This window comes from Podarcis liolepis, assembly GCF_965112155.1.
Source record: "Podarcis liolepis genome assembly, chromosome: 7".
Classification (NCBI taxonomy): Eukaryota; Metazoa; Chordata; class Lepidosauria; order Squamata; family Lacertidae; genus Podarcis; species Podarcis liolepis.
Window position 1 is genome coordinate 23,001,806 of NC_139561.1, and position 20,811 is coordinate 23,022,616.

Consider the following 20,811-nt stretch of genomic DNA (forward strand, 5'->3'; position numbering starts at 1 on the left):
TGGGGTGAATCAGATATGCAGGATTAAGCTGTGTGAAATGCATGGTCCATTTCTTAAGTTGTAAAATCCCTCATATTAGAGGTGGTTTTCTGAATGTTGGTTCAAATCACTACTGTACATTCCTTACCAAGCTCACATATCAATTGTGTCCATAGGGCTACAGGACTTCTCCATGGGTGGTAGGTGCAGAATGTCTTTCTTTAGCTAGATTTCTGCACAAGGAGCAACTATTAACCCCAGCTCCACCCATTGCTCAACAGGCACACTCAAGTTAGATGCCCAAACCATGGCTTCGGATGCCTGATATAGAAGGCCGAACTTGCGTAACCTCAGCTTATTAGGTCTCTCAATCAATTAAAAGCTATGTTCAGATATCACAAAGAGCTATGATTTGGAGCCTAGCTGTTACCCTCAACATGCCCCCCAACCCTTTCCCCTCCCTGTCACAGAGGCTAAGAGGTTACGAGCTCCCTGCTCTCCTCCCACTATGCAGCTGGGAGGACTCTGTCAGCTTGTGCTTTTGGTTAAGTGCAACTTGCCATGCCACCCACACCAGGAACTGTGGTTTGCATTAAGTATGACTCCTTTCAACAAGCCAGCTTCAGAAACCATGGTTTGATGGTGGCTTGTTTTCAAACCAACCGCAGTCAATGTCAATCACAGTTCCATGCTCAAATGACAAGACCAACTATGCTGAACTACAAGTGGGTGTGAGCCCAGGGGGCCGTTAGGCTTTGTCCATGTCCTGCTAAGTCAGGAGTAGCTAACCTGTGGTCCTGCATCTTCTTTTTGATTAATTACAGTAATACAGCAGAGCCAATGCATTCTCAAAAAGTAGAAGTGTGCATTTTGCTCTCAGCCAAACCAATGTTTGCTTCCATGGTCTAGTTCAGCTTTTCTGGGGAGCTCTCCATGACCCCAAATCAACAACTGGGAGTTGCATCAAACTTTATTCCACTCCATCTCTAGTTTCTGCAATGTTACCAAGCACTGTCCACCCACTTTTTTAAAAAAACCACTCATCACAGTGATCCTATGTTTGCATTACAAGAAAAAAGGTAGAGTCCCAGGAAACTAAATTCTTAAGTCAACAGCACAGTCTGTAGCTTTTTTTGGAACTGTTGCCTATGCGGCATCATGGAAATAATACCACATTCCAATAGCCCACACCTTTGCTTACACGGTTAAACCAGTTAAGTGCTTGATTTACACTGTTAAGCAAATTGCCACATCTCTGCAGTTCTTGTGATCACGGCCCGCAGACAGCTATTTAGTGGCAGGTGACGTAAGCACAGAATCAAAGGAGAAGATGTACAGCTGTTAGACTGATTGCATAATGTCCCTAAGAAGTTGGTTCTGGGGAGGAAATGCTGGATTTTGGGCTCCGGGGCCAGGGGGGGATTTACCTCTCTCTCCGGGAATGCTCCCTAGCCAATTCCCTCCTTTTCTGCCTCTCCCATTCACGGCGGGCCTTATCCTGCTCTTCACGGTGCCTTTTCCTACGTTCATGCTCGCGCTCCTTCTCTTTCACCCTAGCATGCTTCCCTAATAATAGAGATACAAAAAAAGAGGCCAAACTGTTACCCCCCCTCCCAAACAGCATTCGGAAGTCGTAAAACGAGCAATGGAACCAGATGAAAAAGAGAAGGAGAGAGCAACACAGATTATGAAAGAATCATTTCTCTTGGCACTCTGCTAAAACAAAAAACAACCACAAGCCACCATGGCTAAAATTAGCCATCAGGTTAAATGGCTTTTTAAAATTAAAGCTGACTTCCACAAACGTTGGAACTTCTCCCTTCCTTGTGACTTTGTAGCTGGCAATATTAACAATATTACTCTACTGTGTGTCACGGTAAAAGCTACCCTGGCTCCGAGCTCTCACCTGAGAACATAAGAAGCTTCTTGATGGGTTAAAATGCACATGGTCCAGCATTCTCCTCATGGATGCCAGTGACCAGAAGGTACCAGGTGGCCTATTAGCCAGCAGACAACTGATAGACCCAAGGTGCGCTCTCAGTCGACATACAGCAATGGTGAGGCCCAAAAGACCCAGTGCCCCACATGGACTGAGCTTACACCCTGAAATATGCTGGGGGTGTCTCAGCAGACAACCATACATGGGGAGGGTCAGCTCATATAGTCAACTGCTTGCCATAGGCAACCAGGGATTCCATGCAGGTGAGTGAGTGCTCTGGGGGGAGGAGGGACAGAACACATCAGCCCCTCCACTTGGTCCCCAGGCTAGTTGCATAGGAAGGAAAGTCTCTTCCTCCACAACCTGCATGGAAATGCAGAGGGAAAAGGAATGGCTCAGTAGAAGCCACAGCTTTTTTAAACTACCCTGTTAAGAATCCTCTGCATTTCCATGCTCCCTGAAAGGTGGAGATGGAAACAGAGGCTATTAGCCTCTAAGCTGAGAAGGTCCACCGTGTATAGCTCATTGGTTAGCCCAACATAATGGGGTGTGGTCAAAAGTAGGAGCGGTCACCTGATAAGCAATTGAGCTAATGACTGAAGAACTTCCCTTACCACTGCCAGTAAAAATTGCTGAGTTCTTAAAGGGCCAGCAAAAATAATTCTTGAGGGCCAGATCAGAATCTCGAACTGTAAGTTAGCTAGCTGTGCTCTAAGTGGGCTGGGGTGGGGTGGGAAGCTTGCTGGCTACTAAACTTTGTGGGTGTATATATAAGGCTGCCTTAACTGAACTCATCATTGTGTGATGGGTTCCAGAGACCAACCCTCTTCCAAGGACACCAGAGGTTAGGAGACACTGAGGAGGAAATGCTAAGAAGCGACCTGAGTACCTTCTGCCGAATGACTGCGATGACGCCGCTTCTCTTTCCTCTTCTCGTCTTTTCTGTGGTGTGCCCTCTCCTTCCGTGACATTTGCTGGGGGGGTTTGATTGCCAGGGAGTCGTCCTCTTCTCCCCTGAAGTCCACAACAATGGGGGGGGGGGGAGAATGGGAAAAGGATCGTGTGAATGCAGAAGAAGAGTTCATTCATTTACTGTCGTCTATCAGGAGTCACTGCGCCTGGCAACAGCAGCCTGAGAGATGGGACAGTGGCAACTGAAACCAGCTGCTCATTGGCTTCTTCCCTCCCCTGAATCGCTTCTATTCAAGCTGGTCATCACTATGTCACTTTAAAAGTACATGCCCAGGGTTGCTTATTTTAACCCTCCCCACCTTGTTTTCACCATGCAAGCTGCAGAGCAAAGACTTTTAATCTGTGCACAGTGCTTAGTAAAACACAGCTGTTTAAAAATGAGAAATGAAGTATACCACACTGCAACAGTATCGCAATCGTGGAAGGCAGAGGTGATGGTCCCAAAGACGATGACAGGGAAGACTGCCAATGAAGCAAAGCCAGCTGCGAAGGGAAGCTGGAACTAGAACCTGCCAGCCTACTAATTCAGGTGCAGCCCATCGTAACGGCCACATCTCTGTAGACCAGAAGTCTCCAGATGTTGCTGAACTCCCATCAGTCCCAGCCAGAATGGCCAATGGTCAGGGATGGTGAGAGTTGCAGTCTAACATCTGGAAGGGTCACAAGCTCCCCATCCCTAAGGTAGACCATCACTTGCCTTCATTGCTCCCAGCTACCACCATCACAAATCTACCTTCTTTCAATGCAGGGGAAAGGAATCTGTGGCCCTCCAGATATTGCTAGCCTCCAACCTCCATCAGGCCTAGTGTTCAAAGATGATAGGGGTTGCAGTCCAAGAATATCTGGAAGGGTTCCAGACCCCCATACACATTCCTATCATATGGCAAGTGTGAGTAATTGTAATTAAACTGTGTGTGTGTGTGTGTGAGAGAGAGAGAGAGAGAGAGAGAGTATAACCCTCTGCTAGCGGCTTTCCTACCGGTCTTCCATAGAGTCTTCCCTCCTGTAAGGTGAATTCCGGATAGTTATCTCCATGCGGTGATCTCTCAGCTCTCCCTCTTCAAGGGAATCGCGCTTCGAGTCCCGATCATCAGACTACGACGATAGGGGGAAACACACATTTTGGCTTTCAGAAATTGTGCACAGTGAAAGATTATTCGTAGTTTTACCCCCCGAAATTTTGTTACCCAATCATAGCAGAGGCAGAGAGCTTGTTGTACTACTGGAAAGAACACAGACATTTAAACAGGGGAAACCTATTTGTGTGCTATATTCACTTCAAAGGCGGTGGGGGCGGGGAAGGAATCCCAGGATGCTACTTGACGTGCCTTGACGGAATGTTTCATACAAATATTCCAGGGAACTTTGGACAAATGGGTAGAACCAAAGTATAGTGGGGAAAGAAGAACATGCAGGCACTTTCACCTCTGGGGACCAGTGCACATAAGTAGGATGCCACCATAATCCAACAGGTTTTTGTTTACAACCTGGGTAGTGTCATGCTGCTGCTGTGGACAATTATTTTGAACCCTCCAATCCAATTCACTTTCTTTCTGGAAGCAAGAGTTAATTGGCTGCTGCATGTGCACGTTTGTGAACAAGCTAATGAGTATGATGTAAGTGAATGTGGAAATTCTTTTGCAATAATTTTGCCAGGCGGAACACTGTGTTTTTATCTTGTGTTTGTATATGGGAAATGCATCCAGAAGACAAAAATGTATCAAGGAGTTAGTGATTTCAATGGTTACCCTCCCTGCCTCTGTTCCTTCCCCCTCCCTCGCTCTTGTTAAGTTTTTCGATGGTGCGAGAACAGTCTTTAATGTCCTGAGAACGTTGGGAGGAGGTGAAGCCTCCCCCCCCCCACAGCTGCCTTAATCAGCTGTGGAGGATAGTGCTGAGTACCTTCTTCGATGTTGGACATTGTTTTGAGAAAGTAAGGCATTGGGAGAGGGTGGCTAATGGATGATCTGCACATATTCAGTCTTGGAAGCCACACAGGCTATCTATTAAATTGGACGGTTTGGGCAGAGTTTCTTTGAAGCTCGTGCATGAACTGATCGGCTGCAGGGCCATGCAAACAGAGGCTACCTGGGGGAGTCGCATTGCTGCTTCTTGAGGGCTTCCTACTCACTTGTGTATTTTGTATTGCTTCTGAATCTCATTTTAAAAGAACCACCTTGCCTTTGGCAAGACAGTTTGGTTCTGTGAACCGCCCTAATATCTTGTGATGAAGGGCGGTATATAAATGTAATAAACAACAACACCACCACTGAGGTTTGCAAAAGTACAAACCTGCTGTACCTGGAAGTGGGTGGGGAGAGTGCAGCTGAATGGGACACAGCTGTGGGCAGCCTGAGGAAGTATCATCCCCCTTGGGCCTGCCCATAAAAAGCAAGTCTAGAGTAAGAGAATAGGGTGACGTCTTCTGTTTGCAGGAACTCTTCTCGTTATAATACTTTTATGGTTGAGCTGAGTGTTTGGACCCTGGGTGAGAACCCGGAGGGTGTGTCAGGAGGAAAACGAACTGATGTATAGGTATATGTAACATTTTTATATGCAACTGTATATTTTTGTAATAGTTTAAGTTGCCTGTTGTTGCTTCAGTTTTCTGTACCCCGTTTAGAGATCTTTTTAATTTATTAGGCAGTATAGAAATTAAATAATAACATAAAAATAATCAAAAGAATATTTAGGAGGAACCCGCCCCCCCCCCCCGAGGAGATTACGGTTATTACCTGCCCTTCACCAGCAAGTCCCGGAGCAGGTTACAACAAGCTATAGAACGCTTTCTCTCTAATTAGAGGTGGGGGAGCAAAGTTTGGGTAGTTTTCTAAACTGCACAATGTCAGCATGAGAGTGGTACTCGACTAGCACAAAGGACTTTCACCAGACATACAATCCTATGTGTGCGCACTTGGAAGCAAGTCTCAGTTACTTCAAGCAGGTGTGCACAGGACTGCAGCCTGAGAATACCAGAAGAAGCTTTGTTCTAATTAGAGAGGGGGGAAGAAAATGAGGGGAAAGAAAACATACTCTTATAGGCACTGGCTCTAGAAGGGCAGCTTACATTTTTGAGGCGCTTTATGTCTGCTTTCTCCTCTTGCTCTTTGCGACGTTTCTTCTCCTGAAGAATTTCATCTAACGTTTTCACTTTCCAAGATTCCTTTTCATCACCCATTTGTGTTTAAAAAGGCACTAAAAGAAAAGACAACCATGAAATGAGGCTGCTGCTACCCTATCACGGACCTGGCTGTCCACATTTTAATAATGCCGATATTAAAACCACCGTTAAGGTACTCTGCCTGCAGCCACCTCTGAAAAGCACTTGGAAACTATAATTAGCCCAAAACAAACAGGCCAGTTTGCTAGCTGGGTTGGCATAATTAAAAACATCTACTATATATTTCAGAAAGTTGCTCGTCTGCTCCCTATGCATTTGGACACTTCCTAAGATATTGCAACAAAACTTTTGAATGAGCTCAAAGAGCAAGTTTTTGTCTATGTTTGGATACAAGGCCATTTGAACTCAAATGGTGGACTGAACCATTCAAAACTGCACTGATTTCAATGACTGGTTTCAACAATGTACTGGTTTTGGGTTGTTTATACATAATTTCCAAGCAACGCTGGGTACGAGGCTGCTAGTACAATGTAACTACAGCATTCATTTATTAATAGGGTCATTGAAAGCTGCCTTGGAGCACATCAGTCACCCGATTCTCCTATCTCAGCTATTGTCTCCTTTGAACAGCTCTCTAGCCTCTCAGGAAGAGACAGGTTTCTCCCATCACCTGCTACCTAATTATTTAAACTCAGACACCGGGAATTTTTGGCCCTGCAGGCACTGCTGAACTACATCTCACATCAGCCCTAGAAAACACAGCCAATAGCCAGGGATGATGGGTGTTGTAGTTTAACAACATCTGTAGGACCAAAGGATTCCAAAACATGTTATAATAGGAAGGACAAAGGTTTAAACCTGGGGCTTTTGGAATGTGACGCACGCAGCCCCCACTCCTTCAGGATATTTCCTCCCCATATATCATTGACTGGTGGGCAACAGCCTCCACAAGCAGTTTGCCCCAAATGCACCATTGCTAAAGGTACAGTGGTACCTCGGGTTACATACACTTCAGGTTACAGATTCCGCTAACCCAGAAATAGTACCTCGGGTTAAGAACTTTGCTTCAGGATGAGAACAGAAATCGTGCTCCAGCAGCACAGCAGCAGGCCCTATTAGCTAAAGTGCTGCTTCAGGTTAAGAACAATTTCAGGTTAAGTACAGACCTCCAGATCTGGGACGGGACTTTTGGCGCTGTGGGTAAAAGCCTCAGCGCCTAGGGCTTGCCGATCGAAAGGTCGGCGGTTCGAATCCCCGCGGTGGGGTGCGCTCCCGCTGCTCGGTCCCAGCGCCTGCCAACCTAGCAGTTCGAAAGCACCCCCGGGTACAAGTAGATAAATAGGTACCGCTTACCAGCGGGAAGGTAAACGGCGTTCCGTGTGCTGTGCTGGCTCGCCAGATGCAGCTTTGTCACGCTGGCCACGTGACCCGGAAGTGTCTCCGGACAGCGCTGGCCCCCGGCCTATAGATGTGAGATGGGCGCACAAACCCCAAAGTCTGTCAAGACTGGCCCGTTCGGGCAGGGGTACCTTTACAGACCTCCAGAACAAATTAAGTACTTAACCCGAGGTACCACTGTATTCAGAAGGCATGGCCCCTGCACAGCTCTACTAGAGCTAGGAACTTCAGCAGGTGCAGCGACCATGAACAAAAGTTCCTTTAAAGTAAAAGCTCACAGTCCACAAGCTAGCCTTTGAATTTTGCAGACTTACACACAACCCCCCCCCCAAAAAAATAAACCCATACAGCATCGTGTTTGTAGTGATGGCACAGGGCAGGACCAGGAAGACCAAAAGCTCGAATTGGGGTGGACGTTATTGTTTGGTTTTGTCATTGTGGCTATGCCCTTTCGCGTTTTTACATTGTAAACCGCATTTTGACCCTTGGCGAAGGGGGGGGGTGTACATAAATTTGATAGATAAATAAATAAATAAATAAATAAATAACGGTAGATAATTAAAACACCCGCTCAGCCAAGAGCACTGACGGGGGCTCCGGACTTGAATGAAGTGGGACGGGGTTGGACAGAGAAGGAAGTTCCGAGCGTCTTGGGGGGAAGCCAGGAAGAAAATCTCAAAATCCTAGTAAAATAAGGAGAGCTCGAGAGGGCGCCTCACCACCACCCGCTGCAAGGGAGGCCTAGCTCCACAACACGCCACCCCGGCAAGGCAGGCCGCCCTACCACGGCCCACCTTCTCCGCCACAGGAAACCCCGCTTCCCTCCCCTCTGAAACCCGGCCTCCGGCCCCGGGCAGCGGGGAAGGGAAGGCGGCCCACCGCAGCCGCAGCCTCCCCGCCTTCGACCCTCCCTTACCTTCCCTGTCGCCCCTACCGCCACCGCCTCCACGACCCACTTGCCGGGGATGCAGTGCCCGGAAGCGCGACGCGTGGCGCACGCATTTCTTCCGGCGCGGGTCCGTTACGTCACCGGAAAGGGAGACGTTTCCCTCCCGGCCCGGGGACAGTTAAAGGGAGAGGCCCATCCGCTTGTGGACGTTCGCAGAACGTCAGCCGGAAGCCCATAGACTTTCGAATAGACCTATGAGGGGGTAACGTACTTCTGGGTCCACTAAGCCTCCCAGCTCCAAGACGGAAATCAAGCGTTTTCTTGTGGACATTAATGCACAATTTCTATAGATATGCATAAAGTGTGGACTTAGAAAGGCTCCCTAACTTCCAGGGTGTTGTTTTTTTATGGCTCCCCACTCCAAAAAAAAACCAAAAAAAAAACCACCCCAGCTGTGGAATTAAGGGAGAAGTGCCCACGAAAATCATTGGATAAAATAGTATTGTTGTTGTTTAGTCGTTGGGTCGTGTCCGACTCTTCGTGACCCCATGGACCAGAGCACGCCAGGCACTCCTGTCTTCCACTGCCTCCCGCAGTTTGGTCAGACTCATGCTGGTAGCTTCGAGAACACTGTCCAACCACCTCGTCCTCTGTCGTCCCCTTCTTGTGCCCTCCATCTTTCCCAGTGTAGGAGGTGAGGACAGGTGACCCCACCTAGGCCCGAAGTCCCCCCCCCCCAAACCAGGCCTCAAAACTGTCCAAAATTCCTTTTGTCTTCTAAAAATCCAAAGCAGCTTTTGTCTGGCTGTTCTCTGCTTATTCTCACAAGATGCTGTGCGTAGGCAAAATGTTACTTTTAAAGGCTAATGAATAGGCTCTGTTCAAAGCAGGCCTGAGAGCTGAATCTTATCTCATTCTAGTTGCAACATCTTTGGACATGCTGAACTACTCTCATTCCCCCTTTCCTGGGAAGGGTGCCAAGAGTCCACAATAGTCCCAAGACAGCTTTCTGTACATGCTCAGGAACACATCATGGGGCAGGACTCTGGAAGGAGGAGGAGAAAAGGGGAGGGAACTGGAATGGGTATATAAACTCTGTGCACATGATTGTGAACTCGTGCATGCTTTTTGTGAGTTATCACACTTGCTCCTTCTACCAGTTCATGGATGGTAGAAATAAAAGCCTTTTCTCCGACTATTCCTTGAGTGTCTGTTGACTCCCATCTCCCTTTCCCAGGCGCAATATTTTCCCCACCCAAGAGCAAAGCCTCATAAGGCTACACCAACATCAGAGTCTTTTCCAGGGAGTCTTCTCATGAGGTGGCCAAAGTATTGGAGTCTCAGATTGAGGATCTGTCCTTCCAGTGAGCACTCAGGGCTGATTTCCTTCAGAATGGATAGGTTTGATCTTCTTGCAGTCCATGGGATTCTCAAGAGTCTCCTCCAGCACTATAATTCAAAAGCATCAGTTCTTCGGCGATCAGCCTTTATGGTCCAGCTCTCACTTCCATACGGAAGTATGGAAATACGGAAATATGGTTTCCACATGGAAAACCATAGCTTTTGTAGCACCCTGCTTGTGGTTAACGCTTAGCTGGAATGAAATATTCAACGCAGCAATAGAGAATTTAAAATAATTATTTATTTGTCAGACAAATAAATGAGAGGCACAGTGGTATATGGTTACCAAGCTCTGGCCTGGTCTCCTGCCATTATGGCCAGCCCTTATATTCCCTTAATCCAGCCCCCTTTGCTCCTCCTGTGGCTGCCTCTGTCCAATCAGCCTGGTTGGATTTCCTATTGGCTGATTGCTAGAACCAATCACAAAAAGATACACCCATATCCTTCTGTCCTTATATGGAAGACAAAGAGCTATATATTGTTACATCTATAAATGACAAATAAGTAGTAATATATCTTACATGTGTCTCAACAAGGAATCTTAATTACCAGCTCACCTCTTGCCCTCCTTGCCCTATTGCCTTCTAAAACAAATGGTTAATCTTAAATTTTTATCTTAAACATATGTCAAGGATCTTGAGTTTCACATAAACATTGAAAGATCTCCTTCATTTGAAGGTTTCTAAACAAATGTCTGACAGCTAATATATCAGGACAGCATTTGATGGCGTCTTCCTGTCTGGCAAGGGGGGGGGCAGGCTGGTGGCTGACTTAATTCCAGGATGAATACAACTCTTTACAACTATATGAAATAAGAATCTAGCATTTCTAAATCCTTTGCATAATTACATCTATGCCAATACATTTAATACACAACACAAGTAGCCTCTTAAAAGGAATAAGGTCTTTGTAAAAAGGAACTCAGTTTAAAACAGTTTCAGAAGAAACCTCTTCAAAAGAAGCCTCTTCAGTTTACACTTCCCCCCCTTCTCCAGCTGCTTCAGCCAGCTGCTTTGTTTCCATTAGCTCTTCCCAATATTTATTGTCCTTAAACTCTCTCAGTTTAAGAAAGAAACAACTTTAAAAGACTTCCCAAAAAAATGCTTTCTTTCTACCAGCTAGATGTTTCTCCATTTGGTTTTTAACCTTTTTAACCTTGGAAAGAAGATCTGGCTAATTTTACTGGGAGGCACATCAATATTTTATTATTTACCAACTATTAATTATGTTTATCTCTGCCTTTTTATCTTCTATAACATGTAGGGTCAGTGTCCTTACTCAGTCTGTAATTTCAGCTTTTACGACTTTGAGAATTGTTTTCTGCTATCAATCAAAAAGGGGCCCCTTGTCTAGGAAGAAAAATACTGTCAGTGTTTTCTTAAGCAGCTAGCCTTCTTGCCTAGCATGAAACTTTTAAAATCTAAGCTCTCTCTTTAATATACAAGTCCTGATCAAACATTAATAAAATGCAGGCTTATGCCTGATGCCTCACTTTAACTATACGGACCTTTGTCAGCAAGGTGATTTCTCTGCTTTTTAAGATGCTGTCTAGGTTTGCCATCGCCTTTCTCCCAAGGAGCAGGCGTCTTTTAATTTCGTGACTGCTGTCACCATCTGCAGTGATCATGGAGCCCAAGAAAGTAAAATCTCTCACTGCCTCCATTTCCTCCCCTTTTATTTGCATTTAATTATGGCTGGGAAGAAAAAAGGCCTGCAGGTATTTCAAATTCAGGTTCTCTCTGTGTGTACATGTGGCTTGTTCCCATTTTTAAGTTGGATGCCATCCTATGCTTATTGGCAGCTCAACCGTTTGTTTTGCTCTCTCGTTCAATTCTCCCAGAGAATATAGCTCAGCATTGTCTTACACTGACAGGCTGCAGCTCTCCAGGATTTCAGACATGTCTCTCTCCAAGCCCTACCTGGAGATGATGGGGGAACTGAACCTGGGCTAATGTTGACACCTTTGGTTTGGGCAAAATTGAGACATATCAGGGGGGTGAGAATTGAGGGGCACCCACCAAATCCTCCCACCCCCTTTGTGAAGGGAGGGTTCCCCACATTTGGCCTCCCGCCACCCTCACCACCCCAGCCCTGCTCTTTCCCTCAACTCATGTAGACAGGATAATTAAACAGAGAGCAAAACATGGTTTTGTTTTTATTTACCAAAGGAGAATTCTTAGAAGATACAGTGAACAAAAACAGGATTATGTACAGTTACAGGTTTCTTTCCTTTAAAAACAACAACATTGCAGCTTGTATTTTTGCCTATTACACAGGTAGCAAAAGCTCATCCACAGGATCGGTCCATTTGGAGACTTTAAGCAAATGTCACAGTTACATTAAATTGGTTGTGCTTGAAAGCAGGTTTATAAAGCGGGTGGACGTTCCACATTAAGTCAATACTGGAAGAGTGAACATACTCAATTATGTATTGCATACACTTTTATTTTCATATTGGTATCCCAATATACTTAAAGTTTGGCCCCGTCGCAAAAAAAAAGAAAAGCACCCATGAGAGATTGTGTGTTCAAGTTTCCGCAGGAAAAAAAATCTTGTCATTTTCTGGATAACAAATGTGAACTATTTATCTAAATTGCAGTCATTTCCCAGAAACATCTTTGATTAAAACACCATCAAACACTGACTACCTTAGGTCCCCAGATGCTGCTGGACTACAACTCCCATCATTCCTGGCCAACTGTGGCAGCAGTCAGGGACAGTGGGAGTTGCAGTCCACCATCAACTAGGAACTTAGTGGAAAAGCACTGTTCCACACCACAGGCGTAAATTGGTTTTGATGTCCATGAGGGGCTTAACTGTCACTGTTTCCCTGGCAGACTTGGAAATTGTAGCTTGACAAGAGGGCCGAGAATTATGTCGATTCTCTTAGTAATTTGTTTCTTGGAACTACCTTTCCCATGATTGCTAGAGGAGGAATCTGTGGCTAAACCAGTTTTGTGTGTAGCTAGGCTATGCCTCTTTCTGGGCAGCCCAGAGGCTGAGGCAGGGCTCGTGGGATGAGGTATCTTATAGATTAGTACAACCATCCTGAACCTGACCATTTGAGGCCATTCTTATTGCAAAGCCCATGCAATGCTGAAACACAGACATGCTGTTTATAAGGATTCATGCTGGAATGCTTAGTGATTAAACCACCAGTTGCCAACATGACACCCGCAGGCATCATAGGGCTCTTGAGGTCTTCTGACGCCCAAAAAGCCTCTGAGCCCCTTGCCCTATCCACTCACGGTCTCCTCTGTCACAAGCTGGTGAGGGTGGTGACCTTCCCTCCCTACCCCCACTTTGAAAGATACATAGAGCTGAAGGAGGATGCTGATAGAGAGGCGCTCTTTCCCACTTCCTCTTTCAACTCTTTTCAAGGCTCTACTACCGGATCTGACTTTTACACAGAGCCCTCGGAAAAAAACAAAGTATGCAAATACACACGTTCTCTATTTCTGGCCCTTGAGGGCAGGGCTGAACTGGGGAAAAGGTGACTGGAGGCAGTGGAGCAGACAGGCCTGAAAAAGTTGGCAACTCCTCAGCCAAACATTCAGTTGTTAAATGTTTAGTATCAGTTAATTGATTTGCTTACCCAACAAAAAGCTTTCTAATAAGTTTTTTTTTAAAAAGTTCCCCCGTTCATCGCGTGGCTAATTAAAAACACATACAACTACAGCATGAAATACTGATAACACACAAAAATATGTCAGCTTGAAAGAGGTACTCCTATTTCTCTTACACATGGGAGTGAACACCCCCTAAAGTGGCACCTACTGTGATACGCAGGTCTAACATCTGTAATGGACAAAATGCTTTTCTTCACGGCTATGGTTGCGTTTCACTTTGGCAGCAATCCTATATACACATACCTGGGAGTAAGCCCTGAATAACTCAGCGAGGCTTATTTCTTAGAAGGCGTGCATAGGATGGCGATGTTAAACTAGCTGGTGATTGGCAGACTTGGGTAAAATTTTACCAGTAGTGTCTGGTAGGGCAGAAAGCAGGGAGGCCAACAGTAGGTGGCGCCAGAGCCAATGGCAGCCAGAGCCAGCCAATTCTAATTTTGTCTCCAGAGGAAACACTGAGAATGACAACCAATGCCACCTCCTGGTCTTGCTGCAAGTAAGAACGCAGGCAGGTGGGGGCCGGCTGAGGTTGGTGGGGCAACACGCCCAGATGGACCAGCCTCTGTTGAGCTGTAGTAATCTGGCTGGTGTTCTTGTGGCTCATGACACACAGCTTTTTTTTTTTTTTTTTGCTTTTTTTTGCAAAAGGGCAGGTGTCCCTGCTGAAATGTAGCACAATACTAAACAGTATTGGGCAGCGCAACCCTAAAGTTAAGCCTGTTTACTCTGCCATTTGCAACCACATCTCTGTGGGCCAGGGAGGTCCTAGCTTATGGGCTCTCTCGCTCTTTCCCGTTCTATCCAGCACAAAACATGGATCGCAAAGACCTGTTTTAATTCATTCTACAGGCTGCAATCCTACACCGTGCCTACCTGGGAAGAAGCCCCACTGAATTAAGGAAGGCTTACTTCTGAGTAGACATCATTAGGACGGCACCGTATATAACTTCTAAAATGCCTTTTAGGGTGCAATTGTCCTTGCCAGGCAGTGTACAAAATTTCATGCAAACCTACTCAAAATGATGCCAAGTCTTAGACCACTGGTCTATGCTGGCTTGCTGCTGTCTACTTGTGAGTTCGCAGGCAGAGAGTTTGCCCTGTCACCTTCTACCTGGAAGGATGCAGCTCAGGTGTTACAGCATCTGCTTTGCATGCCTAAGGTTCAACCCCTGGAATCTCCAGGTAAGGCTGGGAACAGTCCTGTCTGAAACACTGGAGTTGCTGCCGGCCAGTGCAGACAACACTGAGCCGACACAGTATGAATCAGCTTCCTTTGCCCCTATGGGCTGCATCCAACTTTAGCTCTACTCAGAGAAGACCCAGTAAAATAAGCGAGTCCTGCTTATTAACTTCGGTGGGTCTCCTCTAAATAGGGCAAGCAGGGGCTACAACCCACCAGCCTCTGCTTCCTTCTCAATGCAAACTTCTGGCCGTGCTAGTTGTTGACTACAGCCATTGACCCAGAACAGAACCGGAAAACCCCAGTGTCCGTCCCCCCCGCTGTTACAACCTTGTGAACTAACCTGAAACCTCACGAGAAGGTAGGAAAATATCTGCCATTTTTTCCTTATTTTTCTTTCTTCCGTTTAAAATAATAGAGACCATGCTTCTCCCTCCTTTGGTTCCCAATTCATAATTCTCAGAAGCAAGCTTTGCTATGTGTATCATGCTGGTACCCCCACATTTCCCAAGAGTCCATTATTTATTGCCTACCTACACAGTCTCAAAACTGAAGGTGGGGTGAGATAAGACGTTCAAAGCTGCCCACCTACCTGACCTCTAGTGCAAAGTATTTCCCAGCCATGCTTTTAATAATGTACATTTCAGAAGGCACCTAGAAATTAAACTTGGTGTGTGTGTGTGTAAAAGATGGCTACCAAAATTGTGTGTGTGTGGAGGATTGCTATCAGAACTGATGATATCATCTCTTTGATGGCTGAAAGGTCTCTGGAGGGTTTTGCCAATAAGAGAAAGTGAGAGACAGTGGTATCCCCCCTCTTCAGTCCATTGCGTGTTTGGGGCTCGGGGATGATGGGGTGCACATCCGTCACGCAACATGCTAGTGGTTAAGAATCCCCGCAGCCCCAAACCGGTCCACCTTTTGCTGGTTTTGAATCTCCAGAAAACAACGCTCTTGACCGTCTTGGGCTTTTGGGCTGAAGTGGTGGCTGGCCTTCCCCTATCCCAACTGATCGTTGCTTCGTAGTCTTTTCAAAACGCAGACGTTTCAGCTCAAGTCCCTGCAACGGATGAGATGGGTCGGCGGCACTGTGCCGCCAATGGGGAAACTTGCTGTATTTCACATTGCTTTGGTGGAGGCTGGGCCCCGAGCAACCGCCTGACATTTTGCACGCTCTTTAGACAGAGTCAAAAGTCCATGTTTCCATTCAATACATCCACTTTGACGTGCAACTCATTTTTCTCAAGCGCAGAAAAAAGGCCTTGCCCCCAGCAAGTGCACACAGCCCTGTTAATTGCTGGGATTGTATACTTTACACCCCACCCCCAATAAAAACACCCCATGCTTCTTTGCAGCAAAGTTGTGGCAGAGGGACAGAGGGTGGCCTCATTCGTAGGGTTTCAAGTCCTTGGGAATCAGTGGTTCGGTGTCTTCGTTCAAGCTCTGGGATGCCTGGGGAGAAGAGGCTGCTGCCAGGCTCTGAATGGTCTCTTGCTGGTGCTGCTTGGCCTTGTTATAGAGCAGAACCCCAATCGTCACCAGGACAGTCCCGATGGCCGAGAGGCTGGTGATCTTGTTGCCAAACACGATGATGCTTAGCCAGATGGACAGGGCGTGTTTCACCGTGCTGGCAACACTGGAAACGGAGAGGAAGATGGAGTGAGAAACAAGGTCAGAAAAACAGAGCTAGGCTCCCAGAGCACGTCAGCGGACTGGGTGAGACAGAGAACTGTAGGGCTGCATCCATCACATTGCTTTCAACAATCAGGCCTTTCGCCACCAAATAATCCCGGAAGATGTAGCTTGTTAAGGGTGCCAAGAGCTGTTAATAGATCCCCCCTTCCCCTTGAGGGGAGACCCCAGGGCCCCAAAAAATTGATAGCCTATCGCTTGAAGAAAATGATGATGTAATGGTAAATGTTTCTATGCATATGATTGGAAGAAATTGGAATCCTTTGTGTAAGAAACTTATAAATGGCCCCCCAGGACAGCGTTCAGATTTCTGTGGATTACCTGCTGAACCTATTGCTTGTAAAGTAATAAATCATGGGACTCTTATCTCCCCCTGGCTCCTGAGTTTTATCCGCCAGACCCAGCAGTTTACAGCCGTTTATGGCTTTCTTTGCCCTCACAAAGGTGCACGACCCAAAGTGGTTTATCAATCAACCCTCCTTCCCAGGATACTCTGTGAAGTGTAGCTCTCCTAACAACTTGCAGCACCCTTTGCAAACTACAGCTACCAGGATCCTTTGGGGGTAGCCATGACCATTTAAAGTGGTATAGTGGTGCTTGAAACATATGGGGCCTACATTATGCTCCGGGGAGACTCATGGGATTGTATGCAATGCTAGACCTACCTAAAGATGTGATGGGGAATTGAACTGGAGACCTTCTGCTTCCAAAGCAGATGCTCTACCACTGAGCTATGCCTCCCCCCCGTCCCCCACAAGGGCCAAATTAAATGTTTGCATTCAGGAGTTTTAGCTCTGGCTCTTCTGCTCCATGACCATTGTTAAGCTTCAGCTTCCAATATAGGGAAGGGCTAATCAGCTTGATTGTGCCCACGGGCACCACGTTGGCAGATCTTGCACCCCACTATGCTGTCTTTCTTGCTCGTTAAAACAGCAGGTAAATAAGGAAACCTTTGCCCAAGTACTGCACATTATCCAGCAACCTATTATTATTCGCTGTTGATATTAACAACATTCATCAGTCTCTTTATGCTGAAGACAAAATGCCAGAGCAACTTGACGAGATAAACTACAACAAAATTAAAGCAAATTAGAACCAGAAAACTTTTAAAACTTTCAAAACCCATAAAACTCCCATCCAGTTGCAAAGTCCTACCCACTCTATGAAAATACGAGCTCCACCATGGGAGACTGTGTTAATTAACCAAAGGCCTTAGTATGGCATCTGCAAATGGACGAGGATGGCTCCAGGCGGGTCTCCCTGGGGCAAGCATCCCACAGATGGGGAGCCACCACTGAAAAGGCCACCCTCTGCCTACTCAGATCTCAACCTACTGCCAGTGGTCATCTGGTGTAAGTCGCCATAAGAGACCAATCTCTGGTCAAAAAGGCAAGGAAATCCATTGTTTAAATATATGCACACAAATCTTTTTTTTTTCAAAAAACCCAAGACAAAATGCAAGGGGGATTCTTAACCTGAAAGTCACAGGGGAAATCTTTCCCATCAAGGCATAGGCTGTAACACTTTGGAGATGAAACAGCACTCCGTCTATCAGAAGCAGCACAACGACATCCTGGTTGTACTGGAAGCTCTTCCCGCTTCTCCCAATTACTGGCACGTCCTAAGAAGAAAGGAAAGGAAAAGAAAAGAAAAGAAAAGAAAAGGGAAGATAGATGAGAGGCAGTGAAGGCTTCATTAAAACGCACAGAAAGGGATCGCTGAAAAGTAAGGAAACACAGGAAGCTGCCTTGTACAGAGTAAGACCATTGATCACCTAAGCTCAGTATTATTGACTCTGGTTGGCAGCAGCACTCCAGGTTTTCAGATTCTGGACACTCACGTGCGTTTTTCTTACATTATTCAGATTTAGATGGTTTCCATTATGTGAAGTTGCTTCCTATATAATTCTCCTAGGGACAGATTTCTTAAAGGGATGTTTCAAAGACAGTTTCCTTTTTGAACAGCAGGGAGAAAAATTGTGGCCTGCTGATGGATGCAGACAAAATACACTGCCTATAAGGTTTCGTATGAACACACAAAGCTGCCTTGTACGGAGTCAGACCATTAGTCCATCTAGCTCAGTGCTGTCTACACTGACTGGCAGCAGCTCTCCAGGATTTCAGACATGGATCTCACCCAGCCCTACCTGGAGAGGCCAGGGATTGAACCTGGCACCTTCTGCATGCCAAGCCGATGCTCTGTCACTAACCTCTGGCCCTTCATTGCTAGAAGTCAGAGTCCACAGGTTCCCTCCCCATCCTTGCTTTATGGCGATCAGAGCCCTTCACGTACAGCATGGCAGTATAATCCCCACAACACCTTACAGTGGTACCTCAGGTTAAGTACTTAATTAGTTCCGGAGGTCCGTACTTAACCTGAAACTGTTCTTAACGTGAAGCACCACTTTAGCTAATAGGGCCTCCTGCTGCTGCCGCGCCACTGGAGCACGATTTCTGTTCTCATCCTGAAGCAAAGTTCTTAACCTGAAGCACTATTTCTGGTTAGCGTATGTAACCTGAGGTACCACTGTAATACAAGCTGGCATTCTTCTTCCCATACTGCTGATCTGGAGGAGGCAAGTAGAGGCTGAGGGACCCTAGCTCGTTTACGGCTGCTTAGTAACAGAGGCAAGATTTGAATTTGGGTGCTTTGAAAATGGAGCAGGACTCTTAAGTTTATAGCGGGGTTGGAGGGGGAAGAATGCACAAAAAATCTCACCATGAAAAAGATCCAAGCTGGAATCAGCATGATCACCGCGGCTGCACTGGTGTAGAACTGAAGCTCAGGAGCGCTATGGAAGTGGTGTTGGTTGGGGAGAATTAATCAAGTGAAATTAGCATTTTGCATGGGCTGCAATGGAAATAACAGTCAGAAGGATGAAACGGGAGACACCCAAACTCAATACACAGCTGAAACTGGAGATGATCTTTAAAAGCAAAACAAAACAAGCTGTGACAGAGCGATGAAGGGTTACGCACAACAGTGATCCATACGTACGGTTCCTTACACATCATACTTTTAAAGCATGTGACTTCCCCCAAAGAGTCATGGGAAGTGTGGTTAGTTAAAGGCACTGGGAATTGTAGCTCTGTATGAATAAACTACAGTTCCCAGGATACTTTTTGAGGCGGTGGGGGAATGTGCTTTAAATGCATGGAAGGTGCATGGCTTATGCTGGGCATCAACACATACAAAACGCTCTAGCTGCACTACGCATTTACAGTAGCATCATGCCATTTTAACAGTCATGGCTTCCCCCAAAGAATCCAGGGAGCTGTAATTTTTTATGGGAGCAGAGAGTTGTTAGGAGACTCCTATTCCCCCCATTTCCAGAGTGGCACTACCCAGGGAATTCTGGGAACTGTAGCTCTGGGAGAGGAACAGGGTCCTCCTAACAACTTTCAGCACCCCTTAACAAACCACAGTTCCCAGGATTCTTCAGGGAAAGCCATCACTGTTAAAAGTGGTACAGTTCCCAGAGTTCCCTGGAGACACTCTGGGAATTTCAGCTCTATGAGAGGAAATAGATTGTCGATCACTCTGAAAACGGGATGCCTTTGGAGCCTGCTTTCAGAGGGGATTGAATGAGTGACCAAGCTTCCCACATGGAAAGCAGTTGTGCAGCCAATCCAGATTTATCTCTCCCTGCCCCATATATGGTGTCAGGTGGACACGCTTAGGGGAAATAGCCTTGGGTGCCAAACTTGGACCCTTACTAGGCCCCGTTTAGGTCATGGGCTAGATGAAATTCCACACCCCAGGCTTAGAGACCTGCTTAATTCTTTTAGCTACAAATCCTGCTAAATGAAACAAAATTCCACACAGGAACAAGAAAGCTTCTTTCAGAGGACAGCTAAAGCTTGCTTTGCATGCTTATCTGATCCCATCTAGTAAATCAGAGGTCAGGGGAAGCTTGAATGGCCCTGGGCGGAGAACCAAAAGGCCCTTTGTCCTGTAACAGGCAGCTCAGTCCAGAGAAAACACAGATGTTGGTCAAAAGCATGAGAGATAAAGAGGGGGGAAAGAAGCTGCTGGGTCAGGCCAAGTGGCCCATCTGGTCCAGCATTCTGTTCTCACAGTGGCCAACCAGATGCCTCTGAGGAACTGAGCACAAGAGCAACTCTCGCCACTAGTGATTCCCAGCCGATTCAGAGGCATTCGAAAGTGAAAGCAAAACAGAGTCATTGCTAATCTGGTGGAACAAGAGACTAGGGCCCTGCGGGACTTGACATCTTTCCGCAGGGCCTGTAAGACAGAGCTGTTCCACCAGGCCTTTGGCCAAGGCACAGTCTGACCCCCTCCTTTGGCAATCCTGACAGAACTCTAGCCCAATGGTTGCCATTAATTTGATTTGAATTGATTTTAGAATGAATTGATTTTAGAATGCTGTGTTACTTTTATTGTTGTTAGCAGCTCTGAGCCCGGCTTCGGCTGGGGAGGGCGGGATATAAATAAATTTTTATTTTTATTATTATTATTAGCAGCCACGGATAGCCTTCTCCTCCCTGATTTTGTCTAATCCTCAATAATCCGTGCTGTCTTGGGCTGATGCGAGTTGGAGTCCAATGACACCTGAAGGGCATCACATGGAAAACCCTTGCAGTAACCCAA

At 46.4% G+C, this 20,811-nt stretch overlaps 2 protein-coding genes across 8 annotated transcripts in view; both read right to left on the minus strand.

Moving 5' to 3' along the window:
• Nucleotides 1–8,452, minus strand: part of LOC310711255 (cyclin-dependent kinase 11B) — a 29,425-nt gene extending 20,973 nt beyond the window's left edge. For 3 of the 6 annotated variants that reach the window (XM_083512982.1, XM_083512981.1, XM_083512984.1), the window contains exons 1-4: nucleotides 8,326–8,452; nucleotides 5,958–6,085; nucleotides 3,870–3,985; nucleotides 2,808–2,932 (exon numbers count right to left, since the gene is read on the minus strand). In XM_083512982.1, coding sequence (XP_083369108.1) covers nucleotides 2,808–2,932; nucleotides 3,870–3,985; nucleotides 5,958–6,068 — 352 coding nt within the window. In that variant the 5' untranslated portion in view covers nucleotides 6,069–6,085; nucleotides 8,326–8,452. Of the gene's footprint in view, nucleotides 1–1,406; nucleotides 1,546–2,807; nucleotides 2,933–3,869; nucleotides 3,986–5,957; nucleotides 6,086–8,325 lie in introns of all 6 variants that reach the window. The other 3 variants (XM_083512980.1, XM_083512979.1, XM_083512983.1) reach the window with 2 other exon arrangements.
• A 3,389-nt stretch (nucleotides 8,453–11,841) lies between these two features.
• The window catches only part of SLC35E2B (solute carrier family 35 member E2B), a 30,712-nt gene continuing 21,742 nt past the window's right edge, over nucleotides 11,842–20,811 (minus strand). For both annotated transcript variants that reach the window (XM_083513156.1, XM_083513155.1), the window contains exons 7-9: nucleotides 18,919–18,991; nucleotides 17,676–17,821; nucleotides 11,842–16,144 (exon numbers count right to left, since the gene is read on the minus strand). In XM_083513156.1, coding sequence (XP_083369282.1) covers nucleotides 15,895–16,144; nucleotides 17,676–17,821; nucleotides 18,919–18,991 — 469 coding nt within the window. In that variant the 3' untranslated portion in view covers nucleotides 11,842–15,894. The remainder of the gene's footprint in view (nucleotides 16,145–17,675; nucleotides 17,822–18,918; nucleotides 18,992–20,811) is intronic.